Genomic DNA, 16377 nt, shown 5'->3' with positions numbered 1-16377 from the left:
ACTGCTTATTTTTCCAGGTCGCTTTTTAGTGCAGAGTTGCTCAGGGAGCATTACTGTTGTTGCACTGGGAGCAAAACACCTTAAAGAGGAATCAGAAGCTTTCACTGCAATGAACCCTTGGAGATTTGTTCACCAGGGGCAACTGGTCGGGGTGGCTTGTCCATTCTGTCACTTACRTGTTTTCCTCTTGCCCACCAGGTTGCCCGGTCACTATGAACAATGGCCCAGCTATACTACAAAAAGGTGAACTACTCACCGTACCGGGACCGGATCCCGCTGCAGATCGTGCGGGCGGAGGCAGAGCTCTCRGTGGAGGAGAAGGCCTACCTCAGCGCTGTGGAGAAGGGGGACTATGCCAGCGTGAAGCATGCCTTGCAAGAGGCCGAGATCTACTACAACATCAACATTAACTGCATGGATCCTCTCGGTCGCAGCGCCCTTTTAATAGCCATAGAGAATGAGAACCTGGAGATCATGGAGTTGCTCTTGAACCACAGCGTGTACGTGGGAGATGCTCTGCTGTATGCAATACGGAAAGAGGTGGTGGGGGCTGTGGAGCTGCTGCTGAATTACAGGAAGCCAAGTGGTGAAAAACAGGTTAGTCACATGTTCCAGTTCAATTTTAAGTCATTTTCCTAAGAAAAGTCCTGTGTTGCAAAGAGGTTACTGCACAGAGGAGGTGCAGAATCTTCAAATGAAGTCCTTAATGCAGATACCTTGCCTTAAATGCCCAGAGTAAGTGTGGGCAGAGTGTGGATGATAACTTCCCAGTCTGGGCAAACATGTCCTACCTGACTTAAGTACTCTGGGCATTTTCTATTTCACTCGGTGTTCTTTTCAGTCTCACAGTATTTGTGGCCTTACTGATTTATGGATGAATTTACAGATGCATGCTTTCTAAAGGAATTTGGGACTGTCTGGAATTACAGTGCAATCTATAAATATGAACTATTGCCGAGCTGTTTTACTGATATTAATAAGTGAAATTGCTTATCAAAAGTAAATCCTGAAAATGCACAAGCTTATGAATAACTAAGCAAACAAGCAGTCTGCTAAGTTTCAGTGCTTAGCCATAGTAAAGACATATCATCTTGGTCTCCATCTCTGGAGAGCTCCAGAGACGCCAGGGCAGGAGAACATGWTGTTACAGCATGAGCTAAGCGCTATATATCTGAGCAATGGACAGCTCCTATGATGGGTATGATGGCTCCTTAGCCACAAAGCAGTCAGTAGGTTACGTGAGGATCCTTGTGCAAAATCAGAGTCCAAATCCTGCCTTTTTTTGAGTGTTGCATGTCGCGCACACCTTAGCTCCCTTTTTTATTTCCAAGTCCCCTGCCAGGGGCTGGGATGGTTAATGCATCCACATTACTCACCACTGTATGTTCATTGCTTGAAAGGCAACTTCCACAGCTTAGATCATCTTTGTTTCTAAAGCCCTGTTTTGAAGCCTATTTGGACACATTACTCACATGACAATACCAGAGAAGGAAGCTCTTTCAGTACGTGAGCCCTTACTATGTAGCTTTTCAGTAGCAATGTTTTATAGTCAGACAGTAAGGAGACACTCCAGATCAACCCTGACAACCTTCAAGAGTTTTCAGCTCTGTGTTTAGAAGTGGCAGTATAGTGAGTGCCATAGAAATGCGATTATACCCTGACTTACTCACTTGAGATGTGGAGAATCTCTATTGCCAGAGCTAAAAACTGAAATGTTAGTGTGGCAAAATACAAGTAGTAAAGTACAGGTCACTCATGGAGTATGAACTCTTTCTGTCTTGGTCTTGGGGAAAGTTTAATTGTCCTACTCCAAAATGACAGAAAGGGTAGAAGCTCCCTTTACTGCAAGTGTTCCTAAGTAGCACGAGGAACTGCTAACATTGCAGACTAATGACAAGTGTTGTCTGAACTGTCATGAAAAACAAGTGATGGGTTTTGCTGTGGATTTCTTTCAAATTCCAAAGCCAGTGCCGACACTGACTCCCAGCCTGGCTGGCTTAAGCAGGCAGAGCCAGAAGTCTATTAAATACGGCAGATTTATTGCAGCTGGAGCTCAGCTCCRACATCTCTAGCTTGGTGCTGTATTTCATAGGAGGGCGGTTTCATTTTCCCTGATCCGTATGCCAGCGCATCCYTCTCTTTCCGGAGCTGTGTTTATACCTGCTGCAAAGTTTATAACTTGAAGGGGAACATGTGTGTGGGGGGAAGAGTGGCGATGCCAGCCCAGCTTTATTTACAAGCTTTGTTACAGGACCAGATTTCATCAGCAGGTTTTAGAGTGGTGTTGGCTGGATGCGAGATCCTACATCCAAGCTGGGATTGCTGATTTCCCTGGCTCAGGCTCCTTGTTCCTTACAGAAGGATTTGTCCGCAGAGATTTGGACTCTCTATTCTGCAGCTCATGTGGTGATAGTGATTAATATTTATTTCATGTACAGAGTTATTAGATTAAATGAAGTGCCTAGCTAAGCAAAGGTGGGACACCCAGCTTATCTCATCAGATCATAAAGTTAGTGCAGGAGGCATTTCTGAATGCAAATTCCTGATGCTAATGCCAGAGTGGTCTCAATGCACATCCAGGGATTTCCCTGCTGGGCCCTTTCTTGGTGAATCCTTCAGGAATCCCACACCTGGTTGCTTTCACAGAAAGCACGTGGAAAAAGCACCAGGTTAGCACAACTTTGTCCTCATCAGAGTAGCTGTTATGCCTGCAAACATACAAGAAATGTTGCTTTGGTGTTTGAGCAGTAACCAAAACTCATACCTCATGAAACAGTTTCTGCCTGGATGAGAAATCCAGAAGACAGAGCTAGAGCATTTCTATGTAAGGTGCAGAACAGTCTGTGTGAAGTGCTGGCAGTCTTGACACCGTCCCCAGGTGTGCGGCTGCGGGTGCCAAGCGCTGCTCCGTTTGCACCACGTCCCTTCAGCCCCGTTCGGGTTGTCTTTGCATCCGTGTCCCTGACAGCCGAGTGCGGCGGTGTTCAGCGCGAGCCGCCTCGAGGGCAGGTGTCTTTGCTCCTTTGCACGAGTGTCTTTGCTCCTTCGAGCGCAAGCCTGGCTGGGAACAGTCCAGCTTGCAGCRCGACTGTAGCGTGACTGTACCCTAGTCAGCAGAGGATACCCCCARAATAAGGAAGGGCAAGGAATAATGAGAGCATGGGTCCGTGTGGTGCAGGACAAGGCTCTGGCAGTGGCTGTGCCCGTGTGTTGCTCTGCACAGCAGAGTGTGCATGGGTGCAGGAGGACGCAGCTCTCGTGCCGGGCAAGGCGCTCTGTTGCCTGATCCCCCATCATGTTTTGCCTCGTTGGGGTGGCTGTGTTTGCAGTGCGGCGTGCACAGCGTGTGCCGAGTGCTGGACCCTGCCTCTGTTCTTCAGGAAGCTCTGATCACCCACCTGAGCGACTGCCTGTTCACGGGCAGCCTCAAGCACCGTTATGGGGAGCTGTTTTGTTCGCAGTCAGAGTTGACATGAAATGTTTACATAAGGATGATACTAGTGTCCCTCTGGTAGCTGCCAGAATTAGCAATTTGCTCATTGCAGATGGCTCTGAGTTAATCTGGTTCACAGATGGGACCACAAATGCAATTCCTCAATAATGAGAATAAAAAGAAAAGGGATCTTAGTATTTATAACTGTGATTGAATTTATTTTGACTGTCCAAAGGTCTTATGAGTCAATGAGATCTGAGCAGATACCAATCCATATGTCTTTCAAAAGAAGGCGCTTCATAGAAATAAGCCCTAGATGAATATGGTTGTGAAGAGGAACCTAAGAAAAAAGTAATGGCAAGTTTTGAATTTTAGGTAGTTGCTAATCCTTAGGCACCTGCTGGAGGAAGGTTGTTTAGCTTTATAGTATTTGCTAACTTAACATGTGACCTCAAAAATCCTTTTTCAGATGAGCTGATGAGTGAAAATCGGCCTTAACCTGTAACATATCATAGATCAGTGGCCTTGAGACAATCTTTTGTAACCAGAAATTATATGGTGCATTAAACCATTTGGTTCTTGCTCAAGTCCCATAACTTCTTTGATTCAGACTGTCTCATTACATTTCCCTACTCACATGGGKTTTTTTTGCCCTGTATGCAGAGTCCAGTGCAAAGTTTGGCTCCTTCTCCACCTCTCCTTGACTTCTGCAAACCTGCAGATAGCTGTTGGACCTGCAGGGTCATTGCTAGCGGTGTTGGGTGCTTTTTTAAAGCTTTTTAAGGAAGCAGCTCAGGTGTCAGGTAGCTCCTGCCACAAAAGTTAAATTCTACAGGCACCCAGAGAAGAGATGCAGGAGCTGCTGGCATTCCCGATGCCCTGCCACAAGCACTTGGTATGGATCTGTGGTACCTGCAGGCACATTGCACAGGGGAGYGCTGCAATAAGAGCAAAGGACCCATCTGCATCCTGGAGTTTTGGCTGTGACAGGTGTTACCCCTTCTGTCTTGATGAGAGGTATCTGTTTCCTCAATAATTCTTAAGGCTGGAGACAAAGGAGGGACCTGAGGAGGCTTAAGCTAAAATTGCTGAGCCTTGTAGCACCGAGGGTGTTCAAATACAGGCTGGACAAACAAGGTGCTTGCGTGCACTGTGGTTATGGATATTCCGGTTAAAAGCACTGGCTGTTTCTGGACCTTTGTCACCAAGTGAGGAGCGTCGCAGAGATGGAGACGGGAAGGTGCAGGGCTCAAAGCAAGCCCCAAGCATTAGAGGGTCCATGTGGCTCTTCTGTGGTCTTAGCCATTGCCTCTGAGCTATGTTTGTCTTCCATGAGTTTAAAAAGCAGCTCAGCTAATTYGAGGAGGCTGCAGGTGTTGGGCTGCTCAGAGCTGGACATTTCTACAAGGATATCCATAGGCATCACCTCTTCTCGACATCTTCCTGAGTTCTCGTACACTGTGACAGGTAATGGGCTGTTTGGAGAACTCGCTGCCCGCTGGCGTTGCTCACCAGGGCCCTTTCCGTGCCTATATGAAAGGTCTGAAGCGGAAAGGGAGGCCTGGACCTGGCTAGGGACATCCAGAGCCAGCGCAGGTGCTGACGAACAGAAGCAGCAGAGAAAAACTGCTCTCGGTAGGAAGACATCTGAAAGGCGCAATAAGGAAGAAAGATTGTGTCTGAAAACAGAAAACTAGCAGTTACTGCTCCAAAGCCTAATGGCTCCGCCAGCATCCAAGCTTTTCATTATTTTTATTGATGCAGTAATAATTCACAGCTCTGGTTAACGTGCCTCTGACACTGGCGGCTGCCTTCGAAATGAATTCCATCTAATTAAACTAAACAACAGAGAAATCAAAGACCACTTCAGCTGATGATTACATTTAGCTAGGAGTCTCTTTCCTCCCTCCCCATTGCTTTCCTCCTCAAATAACCTTAAGTCTGTGAGAAGGAGATGGGAGGTCTAAGCAAGAGCTCAGGAGCATGTCCGGGAGGTCTCCCAACATTGCATAATTTATCTTGTTTGCTCCTAATCCGTATGACTTCAGAAACTTTGAATGTAGAGTGGCATCCTTGCTGATCCCTGTATTCAGCGTGTGATGGACAGAGCCTTTTGGTGGCAGGAGAGTGGGGAAAAAAAAATCCAAAAGGCAGCGACTGCATGAGCAAGAAAATTCTCTCTGATGTCTTCATTGCTGTCGATCGGGAGCYGCGTCCGTCCAGGTCGGCGCTGCCATCGCCTTGGGAGCGCGGGTTGGAACCCGCTCAACCTGCGAGGGGCTCGGGGCTGCACACGCTGCGTTGCTTAATTTGTGGAGGTGACAAGAGGCCTCGTTCGCTGCATTTAAAATGCAGTTTGTGCAGACAAATGAGTTAGACCCCATCTCTGCAGCACGTGTGGGCTGCCATTAGCTAGATCTTTCAAACTCTTCAGCATCGGAAAAAACAAAGGTAATAAAAGAAGAAATTGGGCAGCACTGGGCTGGCACCAGATGCCATCACTTTGTGCTGCCCTCCTACTGTGAACGAGTCTGATTTTTCAGCTTAGCTTTTAAAGGTAATGAAATAAGATCAGAACCCCCAGCATCATGCAAAAAGCCCTCCCTTTCCAAGCCCTGTTAGCAACATATTACCTCACCTAAAGTTAATGACACATCTCTCATCTAAACACACTAATGAATTACAGGAAATAAGGATGTTTTACGTACAAGGATGATGACATAAAAGGCTATAGATAGCATGATTATTAGGCTGTATTAGCACATCTTGTCCTCGTAACCACTAAGTCAGAACAGAAAATACATAGGTCAGATACAATGAAGTAATTAAAAAGCTGGGCAGGCAACTCGTAAATAAATGCTGGGAAATGTTTTAATAGAGAATAAATCCTAGGAAAATGCTTGGAAAAAAAAAAAACATTGTGAAGATGACTTTCCAGGCAAAGCCTGATAATGGCTGCAGATTTCCAGCCAGATGTGGATTGTCTCTATTCCAGCACTTTGGCGATCAGGGAAAAGCTCACATGAAGAAAACATGCAAGGTACAATGGAGTTCCCAAAGCTTTTGGTGTATTCAAGAAGTTAATGGGATGAAAGTAGGTAAGCTCTTTAAAAAAAAAAAAATGGTGTGAGGGGCTCTCAGGAGGCAGTTGACTCTAGCAGGTAACTGGGAAACCCGTGTGTTTCAAGGGCCAGGTTCTCATTTCAGTCATGCCTCATATTTGCTCTAGCAGAAGTGTCTCAGTTGGGCTAACCCCAGGCTAAGTAAACATGGGTTAAAACCAGGATTCAATGGATAGTCGATTGTAGAGAACACAATATGCAAATTGTGACTGCAATAACCTTCCCTGTCAACTGTCCTTGTCCCAGTGAGAAGTCATAACCAGGAGAGGGTGCAATTGCTCATGGACAGTACTAGACTTGTCCTCTAAAGGAGGCTAAGAATCCCCCTGGGAATAGGAGCCCCTTTCCGGCTGGGTTCAGCCAAGGACATCAGCCTCTTTACATGGATTCAGCCAAAGATAGGAGCCTCTTCCCAATGGATTCAACCATGGACGGGAGCCTCTCCTTCCAATGGATTTAGTCAAGGACAAGAGCACTTCTTCCCACTGGATTCAACCTTTCGAGTTGCAGCAAGAGACAGGATTTCAGGGCAAAGCAGAAGCTGCCTCGGACACAAGCTGCCCAGCTCTCTGCAGCCTTCTGGGATCCGCAGAAGCAGCTGGGCACTGACTGTCCTCTTGTTTGCATGCTCATCACCAGCCTCACCTTACTTCGTCCTCCCGCGTCCGAGAGGGAGAATGGCTCTGTCTGCAAGGAGTCGCCATGGGCTGTTTGAACGCATATTTGCAAAATTCTTCCCAATTGCTCTTTTTTAATCCCCTACAGAAGACAAGAGAAGCTGATAGGTAGCATGAGCCATAAAAGGTGACATCTTCAGACAATYCTGCTGGCCACGTTACATGTCCTCAACACATGGCTGAACACAACAAGCTCCAATACATTTCTTCTGCCGCCATCAAATGCACTAGGTTTCAGTTTAGCTCCACGTAACCAATCCCTTGGGCCTGCCTCCATTTTTAAACACATGGATAAGCAGCCAAATTAAGACTAAAGTATCTAGAGCAGATATATCTGGATTAATATCTGTTTTGCTTATTGATTTCAGAGGAAAAAAAAAAGTGCGGTTATGTAAGGGTCATGAATCATCTTATTTTTTTTGCATTATTTCAGTAATAATGCATTGTATCACGGCATGTTTTATTCAAAGATAAGTATTTTAGTGTTGAAATGTATTCTCCAGTTACCTAATACCAGCATATGGTTTGCTACAGGGTGCTGCAGATGTACCAGTTGGTTTGCTACAGGGTGCTGCAGATGTACCAGTTTAAGTTCTCAGTTTGGAAGTGTCAGGCTGAGGTGCAGAGACTTTGGCTCCACAGGTTTGTAAGTCACTGAGCAGATTTGAGACCAGAAGGAGCTTTTTCCTCAGCTGGGGTGCTCTGGGATACCTCAACTGGGGAAACAGCCAGAATTTCTTCCATGGCTAACAGGAGAGCTTGCCCAAAACTACATCTACAACCAAGTTTACTGTATGCYACAGTTAGAGGCTTTTCAGAACCAAGGAAAAGGCCGTTACAGAATGTTAATTTTCTGTTACCAATCAGTTTGCATTGTTCATTATATTAACCAAATGCCATCATTTCATTCAATTAATTGCTCTTCAGTGAAAAATCGACTTCTGTTAATATTGATATCGTCAGTCCCAGTGATATAAGATGTCTCCCAGGGCATGCCTGATTAAGATATTCAGTTATTGGAATCAGCAGCACTGTAGCACCTAAAATTATTATATAGCATTGTATAAGCATGTACCATATTTCCAGTGTCCCACATTCAGAAACAAATTCCTAATGGGTTCGGTCAGTGAAAAAAAAATGGTTACAGGGCTCAGGCAGGGAGCAGGATCCAGCTGCCCGTTCAAGTCACAGTATATATTTTTTCAAGACCGTTTTGGTGTTAGCATGGCTGATCTGCAGTCTAGCAACACCAACTCCATCTCCAATGCTCTATTTATAGAGCTGCACCTAGAAGTGCCACAGGACTGAGTTTCGGAACAAAATCACAGTCCCTGCTAAGGTACCTACTGACCAGCCAGCCTCGTGCTAAATTGATAGGCTCCTCTCTTTAGAGTGACAAAACCCRGCCATACCTTTTCCCATTCTTGTGGATGGCATCTGCGTGTCCCCCATAGAGCTACATACAGCAAAATGAATTCAAAGTAGGAAATCCTTTTTGAACAAATTACTCAGCCTTCCCTCCTGTCAGTATTGCACGGGRAGTTTTCCGTGAAGTTGCACCGTTTCATTTATTGAGTACAACATTGTTTTGGCAGTTAGCAAATCTTTTTCTGATACACAGTTGAATCAAACAGTCTCACTAGCTGAAAATAACACAGTTAAACATAAAGACTATATTTATGATTTATGCTGGTCCAAATGAGGTGTTGGTTTTTGGAATGGAGATGGACAACCAAATCTGGAACAGGTAGAGTGTTGTTAGTTCCTCAGCGTTCTCAGTGCTAGATAAGGCATGYGGTTAGACAGCCTCTGACCCAAGAAGCTTGTATTTAAAGAGATGTTTAAACCTGAGTATTAATTTAGCTTCCCCAGTGTATAAAGGGCAAAAGAAGTGGCATAGCAGCGGTTTTGTTTGGATCAGGAATGTGCTTGTGAAATGRACCTCCCCCTGCTCCCCATTTACTGTGCTTTGGTTCTCACCGCGGAGCAGTCTCGGAGCTCTTGAACTAGATTCCTTTTGGTGACACTGACCTGGAGCCCCAGATGGGCTCCAGGGCTACCCTTACACCAGGCTTGAGGAAGTCTAAAATGAAGCTCCCAGGGGAGCTGGAGCGTGGCCATGAGGTCTCCAGGGCCAGCCCTTTTGCACAAGGAGTCCAGCTCCTTTACACTGTCCTCCTTACTAACGGAGCAGACTCTCCTGCTCTACCTCTCTGAAGTGGCTTCCCAGAGGTGCATTATTTGCTAGAAAACTTTGGTTTTCCTAATGATGAATAGAAAAAAAAATGTTCAGAGGAGAGCTCAGCTATTCTGAACAGTGCTTTTATGTGAGCTTATCCTCCATTTCTTATCCTGTAAGGAGCACAGCTCATTTTCACCCTTCCTTTTTTAAGAAGGAGTCTTTCTCTCACTGCAGCATTGCTCAGAAAAGCGGCGATGRCAGCCAAGCTTTAGGAGGACGAATGCAAGGCAGTGCTAAAAAGCAATCGATGGCTTGTTGTTATTGGTGTGTTGCTACTCTAAGACGCAGACGAGGCACATGCTCTGATGCGGGTTCTGACAACCCGGTTCTGAAGGACTCAGCTTAACAGCATGTGTCAAGTGATGAGGTTAATGGAAAAGAATTTGTTATTCAGGTCACTTAATGAAAATAACCTTGGGAGAGCTTTGCAGAGCCCTTGGGGTAAAATAATTTCTTCTTCTTCTACTTCCAACACAGTAATTTAACCTAAGATGTAGAAAAAGCTGATGTGGACCTGAGCTCAGGCCGTGGGAGCGGGGCAGGAGGAGCGCGGGCAGYTATAGTTCCTGCGCCGCGCAGGCTGCAGCCCCGGAGCAGAGGCTTCCCCTGGGCAGCACCGTCCCTAGTGCTAGCGGGAGTGATGATTGAGGTGCTGTTTCCAAAGCACCGTGCAGGACGACACATGCGAGATGTTTTTAGCTAGAATCTTTGAATCAAAGGTGCTCTGTGGGCGCTGCCCCTGCTCGGGGCTTTCACTGCTTGGTTTGGCAGCCCGGCTAGTATCAGAAATAAGATGCAGTTCCTGCAGCTTATTCTTAAAGCTTGAGGCTTTAGATTAGTCTGTGTGCAGACCTCGGAGAACGCTYCTGTTCTCAGTGCCACTGTTTCCCTTTGTAGCCTGCAATTAGAAGTGCTGGAAGGTGTCCTAGAAGACACCTTGATTCCTATGAAAGTTGAGTTCCACTTTTGGGGTGAGGGCTTGTGATATGAGACAGAACAAGGATGGGAGATCACTTGGTAAATACCCTCAACTTGATCCCAAGCCTTGGGACGAACATTTTGAAAGCCTCAGGTCCAGATTTAGAGAGAGCCTCCAGAGAAGAGGGCCAGTAGCAGATAAGATTAGCCCTATCCTCACCTATAACATTACTACTTTTGTCTGCAAGTGCCTGTTTCATATTCTGAGCAACATGAATACCTCATCTGTGTAAAGCTGAAAATCCTTTTTACAGCTCTGGGTACAATAACTTCTGTAGAGAAAAACAAGATTAAACCTGACAGTAATAGGAGTGATAGAGGGGGAAGGTGTTCTTCCTTTGAGGCAGAGGCTCTGGATGCAGCATCCAGCAGCTGACTGTAAAAGGAGGAGAAGAGGAAAGATAAATGCAGTTATACAAGCATCAGAGATTAAGAAAGAGCTTCTAGGAGACAGAGAAAAGAGCAACCTGCACCCTTCTCCTGACATTTAGCAAACTACCTGAACCAGCTAACGAAAGAAAGAAGGTCAGAGACCCTACAAAGAGAGCTGCTTGCAGATGTTTACTACTTGAGATCTTAAAAAAAGAAATTTACCTAATCTGGCTAAGAGATACTCAGCAAAGCCTTACGATGGCAGAGCCTCCCTGCAGGGCCTGGCCTTGTTAGCAAAACCTCTTTACAGCAGTGCAGCTGCGGCAGATGTGTCCCTCGTGAGCTGCGTCCAAGGCAGCAGRCGTGCGGCACTGCCACGAGCGCCTGCAGCCCCGGGACATGTCCCTGTGGCGCAGGGAGAGCATCATGGGGTGGCAGGGACCCTGTCCTGCAACAGCCACTGGGTTTTGCAGGGCTCTGTCCCTCTGCTGTAGCCCGGGCATCTTTGGGACTGTAGCACGGCAGTCACTTAACTCCTCGGGGGGTCAGATTCGCCAGCCCAAGGTTCAGCATCTCACAATTGCTCTTAGCTACATCCTCCAGAAGGATTTCCAACCGGTTCCTTCATGCTATTTTGCCGCTGCTTTCCGTTGGGATTTTTATGGACTGAGTAATGTTTCCTGTTGTTTGAACTCTTTGACAGCAGTTTCTGGGCGATGTCTTTGACATTTGCGAGGGGGGGAGCGGGTCTGCTGTTCTCCAAAGGCAGCAATCACCCCTTGAGCAGCGGGCTGCAGCTGCCAGCGCAGGAGCGGTGGGCACACGCAGTACAGTGTGCTCGAGCAGTGATTAACACACAACAAAGAGAGCCGCCTGTGCTGCAAATGGAAACACACTGCGTGCTTGGGATGTAAGAGCATTTCGGTCTAATTTTGCACTCTGCATATAGTAATAAGCCACAACAGGGTGTGCATTAAGCTCATCCTTTGAGAAGTGCAACAGTAGCTGAATAATGCACACCCTGTAGTGGCTTATTTGTAGTAGAGTGTGGCTCATTAATTTTACATTTATTTTTTTTCAAACTCTTTAAAATAAAAACAAATCTATTCCAAGGGCAGTTATGTAATGTATCTTTCTACCAAAAAGTAACTTCGAGTACAAACAGTAGGGAAAAGGTGAGAAGGGCTCTGCTCAACTACAGCCCAGCATTTGGTTTGGTTTAAGTCCTGCTCCCAGAAGGCATTTGGGCCACTAATACAAATAAGCAGTGCAAATAATGACAATTAATGAAATCTGTTTGGTTTTGACTTTTTTTCTAGACTTTCCTCTGTTTTTGTGTGCTCCCCTGGGCCTTTTGTCTTCTATTTTTCTCAAAKAATCCACCTTTCAGTATATGAACAAATACCCATTTCAGCATCCCATATTGAGCACTCGCATGGAGTAGCAACTGACTTTTACACCAAGTTCTGAACTGAAGGGCTGCATCTTGCTGCTGGGAAGGTGGTTGCATAAGATCTGGGAAAAGATTGTTTTGCGAGAAGTGTGGATTCAATAGGAGTTAAGGAACAGACTAATTTTGTTAGTACATCACTGTACATGTGTGAAGGAGGAACTCTTTTTTTTTTTTTTCTCTCTTGTTCTCCCAAATGAGATATTACTCTGGTTTATTCCTTTATATAGGTTCCAACCCTGATGATGGACACCCAGTTTTCGGAATTCACTCCAGATATCACCCCAATAATGCTGGCGGCTCACACCAACAACTATGAAATCATCAAGCTCCTTGTCCAAAGACGGGTGACAATTCCACGGCCACATCAGATCCGATGCAACTGTGTGGAATGTGTCTCCAGTTCGGAGGTGGACAGCCTGAGGCATTCCCGGTCGAGGCTGAACATCTACAAAGCCTTAGCCAGCCCTTCTTTGATTGCCTTATCGAGCGAGGACCCCATCTTGACGGCTTTCCGACTGGGCTGGGAGCTGAAGGAGCTCAGCAAGGTGGAAAACGAGTTCAAGGCTGAGTATGAAGAGCTTTCCCAGCAGTGCAAGCGTTTTGCTAAGGACCTTTTGGATCAAGCGCGGAGCTCCCGAGAACTGGAGATCATTCTTAATCACAGAGATGATCAAAGCGAAGAGCTGGATCCCCAAAAATGTCATGATTTGGCAAAGCTAAAGGTAGCAATAAAGTATCACCAGAAAGAGGTAAGAGTCATCTGAATGCGAAGGTGTGTGAAGGCTGCATGTGTTGGGTAACGTGATTCACTTCTCCAGTTTCCATGGGTTTCTTTCTACAGAGACAGGGTTGCTAGCCGCGTGCCAGCAGGACTGACTTGGGGTAGAGTGGAGAACTATTTGCAAGTGGGTTATGGTTTGTACAGCGCCAAGACTGTATATTTCAAATATATTTGAGTCCCGTCTCAATATAACCSCTCCCGGTACAAAGAAAAGCCTTCAGAGATTTCCAGGGTTGGTAGCTCCAGTAACTGCCAGTATACAGGCCTAGAAGGGATTGTCTGGCTCATGACATCTGTACCTGCTGGAAACGATGCCATATACTCTCTACTTCCTTCMAACACTGCCTAGGACCCGCTCAGCACATGAGGGCCTCAGAAGCTAGAGCAGCACAAGAAGAGAGCAGGAGAGATGAAGGGCAATCTCAGTGCCCCGGGTCTCCATGAGAACAACAGTTTTATTGGGCGAAACTCAGCTATCCTAGGAAGTGACTCATGCCATGCAAATTCCTCTTCATAGCTGAGACACCTCAGCTTAATTCTTGCTCTTTCATTCGTCTAGGTTTTAGGGACTCAGAAACAGCTCCCAGAAGGTCAAACTTCTGCCCATAGTACCAGAAAGGGAAGAAATATTTCAGCTGAAGGACAGAGAGCCTCTCAAAAGCCCCTCAAATCCGGAGATTTGCTAGTTGACGCTATGGGGCCTTGAACCGAGGGAGCATGCTGACAATAGTTTCATACTTGCCTCTGGATTTTCTTTCACTTCACAGATCTGGACAGGGTTTAGTAGATTATATATTAATTGCTGCTGGCAAGTGATGGTCCCAGGTTATCTGACGGAAGAGCTTAGTTCACTCAGTGCAGGAAGTGAATTTCAATGTCTGTGACATATTTTTGTGTCCAGAGGGTGGCMGGACTGGCAGAAAACTTACCAAATTATTCTCTTTTCATTGTCAYTGCTACATCTGACCCTTTGCTTCCTGCATTGACCCAGAGGAGATGAGCCTGGTATGATAAATTCCACCTCCCATGCAGACTGCTTGTGTCCCTTCGGGAAACACTCAAGAAGGACAAGATGCCGATTTTCCTCTCTTCCCTTGGGTCTGCTGTGCCTCCTGCACACCATGATGCAGCAAGCAGGAGCTGAAGCCGGGAGCTTCCCGGGATCTGGCACGTGCTCTTCCCTTCAGGGCCAGCAGGCGCTGCTGGCACTGCTGTGTGTGGGTTGTTGATGATTTCCATGTCTTGGGTTCRCTAGTGACACCCAGACACAGATCAGTGACTCCCCTTATCTTGTGTTTCTAGTAGGAGACTGTAAGTGGAAGTTCTCTGTGTTTGAACGTCGTGCTGAACAGCACAGCAGCTCTTTCRGTGCAACAAATTTTGACTCTCTCTGTTTGGTTGCTTGACAGTTTCTATCTCTTTTTTTTTGAGTCATATTTGACTGAACTCCAAATATATGGACAAATGCCATTTTTTGTGACACATTCGTGACAGTTCCAGTGTATAAATCATAGCAAACGAGCACAAGCTCTGCGCTGCCACATAAAGTCAGTACAGTTTCCAGGTGGAAAACTGGTGGCCAGCAAAGGAGTGAATGAGCTTCAGGAACCGACGGTGCTAAACTAGACTGTAACCTACCTAGTTATTCACAGGTACCTGATGAACGCAGAGTGTGTTGCTCACTTGCAACAAAGTTCTGCAGTAGCTTTCCGGTAATTAATCCAAAACAAAATGTCAAGCAAGAAACAAACATCATTGCCAGCTTCTGAAAGAAAACGAGTAGGAACATTTGGTGGGAGACACTGAGAAATGCTTTTTAATCATGACTGAAAAATATGAGGTTGGGAGAATATCTGTGGGGGACAAGAAGGAAAATGAGAGCGAGTTGGCTTTATAAAAGACACTTTTGCAGAGAAAAACAGCAGGCATTGTAGAGGTGGATGATCTCGTTTCATTGAAGCAGTTTGTGTGTTAACGTTGGGTGCGATTGCATTGGATGAGATGCTTTTCATATCTTAACATTGATGAACTCACAAATCAGAYCTCCAGTAGGCCGAGACGTAAATCTGTAGCAGACCCTAGCTGTTTTCTGAGGCTCTGTATTGTTACTTTAGTTGGCTGTTTCTATATTCACTGTAAAGAATGTGTAATCTCGCATTGATTTTAGACAAATTGCTAGAGAAAGYGTCCTGCAGCTTTTGCTTTTTGAGTGCAATAAGCCTCAAAAATATCCTCCAAAATGACTGCTTCCATTTCAACCTAATCRGGCAGATCACATTCACCTCCAGAATTCTTCTAACGTAATCATTAAATGGGAAATGGTGCCGAGGTCTTTGCCTTTGGATGGACACGTGCTCATGTCCACCCTCCCTGGGGAGGAAGCAGATCTTTGAGTTACTCTTGATTTATGCCAGCATAAGAGGGCTGGGAATAAGAGTACCCTTCAGCAGACACGTCGCTGAGTGTTTACTTCTCCAGGGCATTTCAGAGAAAACCAACCTGCCTTTTCTTGCTTTGCCTTTTTCCATTGCACTCCTGTATGGCAGAATAGATGCCGTTTTGCTGCAGCGRTAGGAAAGTAACAGCACTTAAATGCCTAGTGCAGGTTGATGGATGTCYAGCAGAGAACACACAGAAGAAGGAGAACATACAGAGAAAAGGCCCTGATGGGAAAAGCTAGACACCCCTGGGCAGTTCTTGCTCYAAATGGGCCCCTGGAGAAGGGGCCTTCAAAGCTAGTTAGGCTGCTAATATGCAGGTAAGGAAGGAAATAAGATTTTAAACAAAGTATAATCAGGTTAAGTGCCTAAATCGTGTTGGAGATTTAGACACTTATCTTGCTGAAATCCTACTGCTGAACTAGCTGCAGCTTTTGGTGCATAGGAACTGGAGAAAAACCTGCGCTTGTGTGTTAAGCTGTAGCAAGCAGTTAGCAGCGTGCCCCTCCACGACCACAAGTGCCTTGCGAGCGGCACCATCAGCAGCGAGTGTCTCCTCCTCGCTGCATGGCGCGGGCACGGAGCCTGCCCCAGCCCCACAGCCAGGCTGCCCAGGAGGAGCTCGCCCCTCTGCAAGCAGCGGCGCTTAGAAGGGTTTAGTACTTGTGGTCTGTGTTTGTGTGGCATTCGTAAAATACTGGGGGGGGGAAATGAAGGTGCCTTTAATGCACTATGGAACACGCRTTAGGTCCAGCAGAGACGTGTCAGCCTTCCCCGGGTCTGCTTTCCAGAGAAAGGAGCTGTGGATCAGTGAAGTTCATGTCCCAGGAGACAAGCATGTTTTCCCGTGAGGGCTCTGCAGGACCTGCCATTTGCCTTCA

General features: G+C 46.2%; 1 protein-coding gene across 1 annotated transcript in view; it reads left to right on the top strand.

Annotated features, from left to right (window-relative positions):
* The first annotated feature begins 202 nt into the window (after window positions 1-202).
* TRPC5 (transient receptor potential cation channel subfamily C member 5) overlaps window positions 203-16377 on the top strand; it is a 49356-nt gene continuing 33181 nt past the window's right edge. The window contains exons 1-2 of the mRNA XM_026044541.1: window positions 203-597; window positions 12505-13026. Of these exons, the coding sequence (XP_025900326.1) occupies window positions 220-597; window positions 12505-13026 (900 nt within the window). The 5' untranslated portion in view covers window positions 203-219. The remainder of the gene's footprint in view (window positions 598-12504; window positions 13027-16377) is intronic.

This window comes from Nothoprocta perdicaria, unplaced genomic scaffold (assembly GCF_003342845.1).
Source record: "Nothoprocta perdicaria isolate Ctin4 unplaced genomic scaffold, notPer1 scaffold_370, whole genome shotgun sequence".
NCBI lineage: Eukaryota > Metazoa > Chordata > Aves > Tinamiformes > Tinamidae > Nothoprocta > Nothoprocta perdicaria.
Note: the sequence above shows the minus strand (reverse complement) of the source record. Positions and strands in the feature narration are given on the sequence as shown.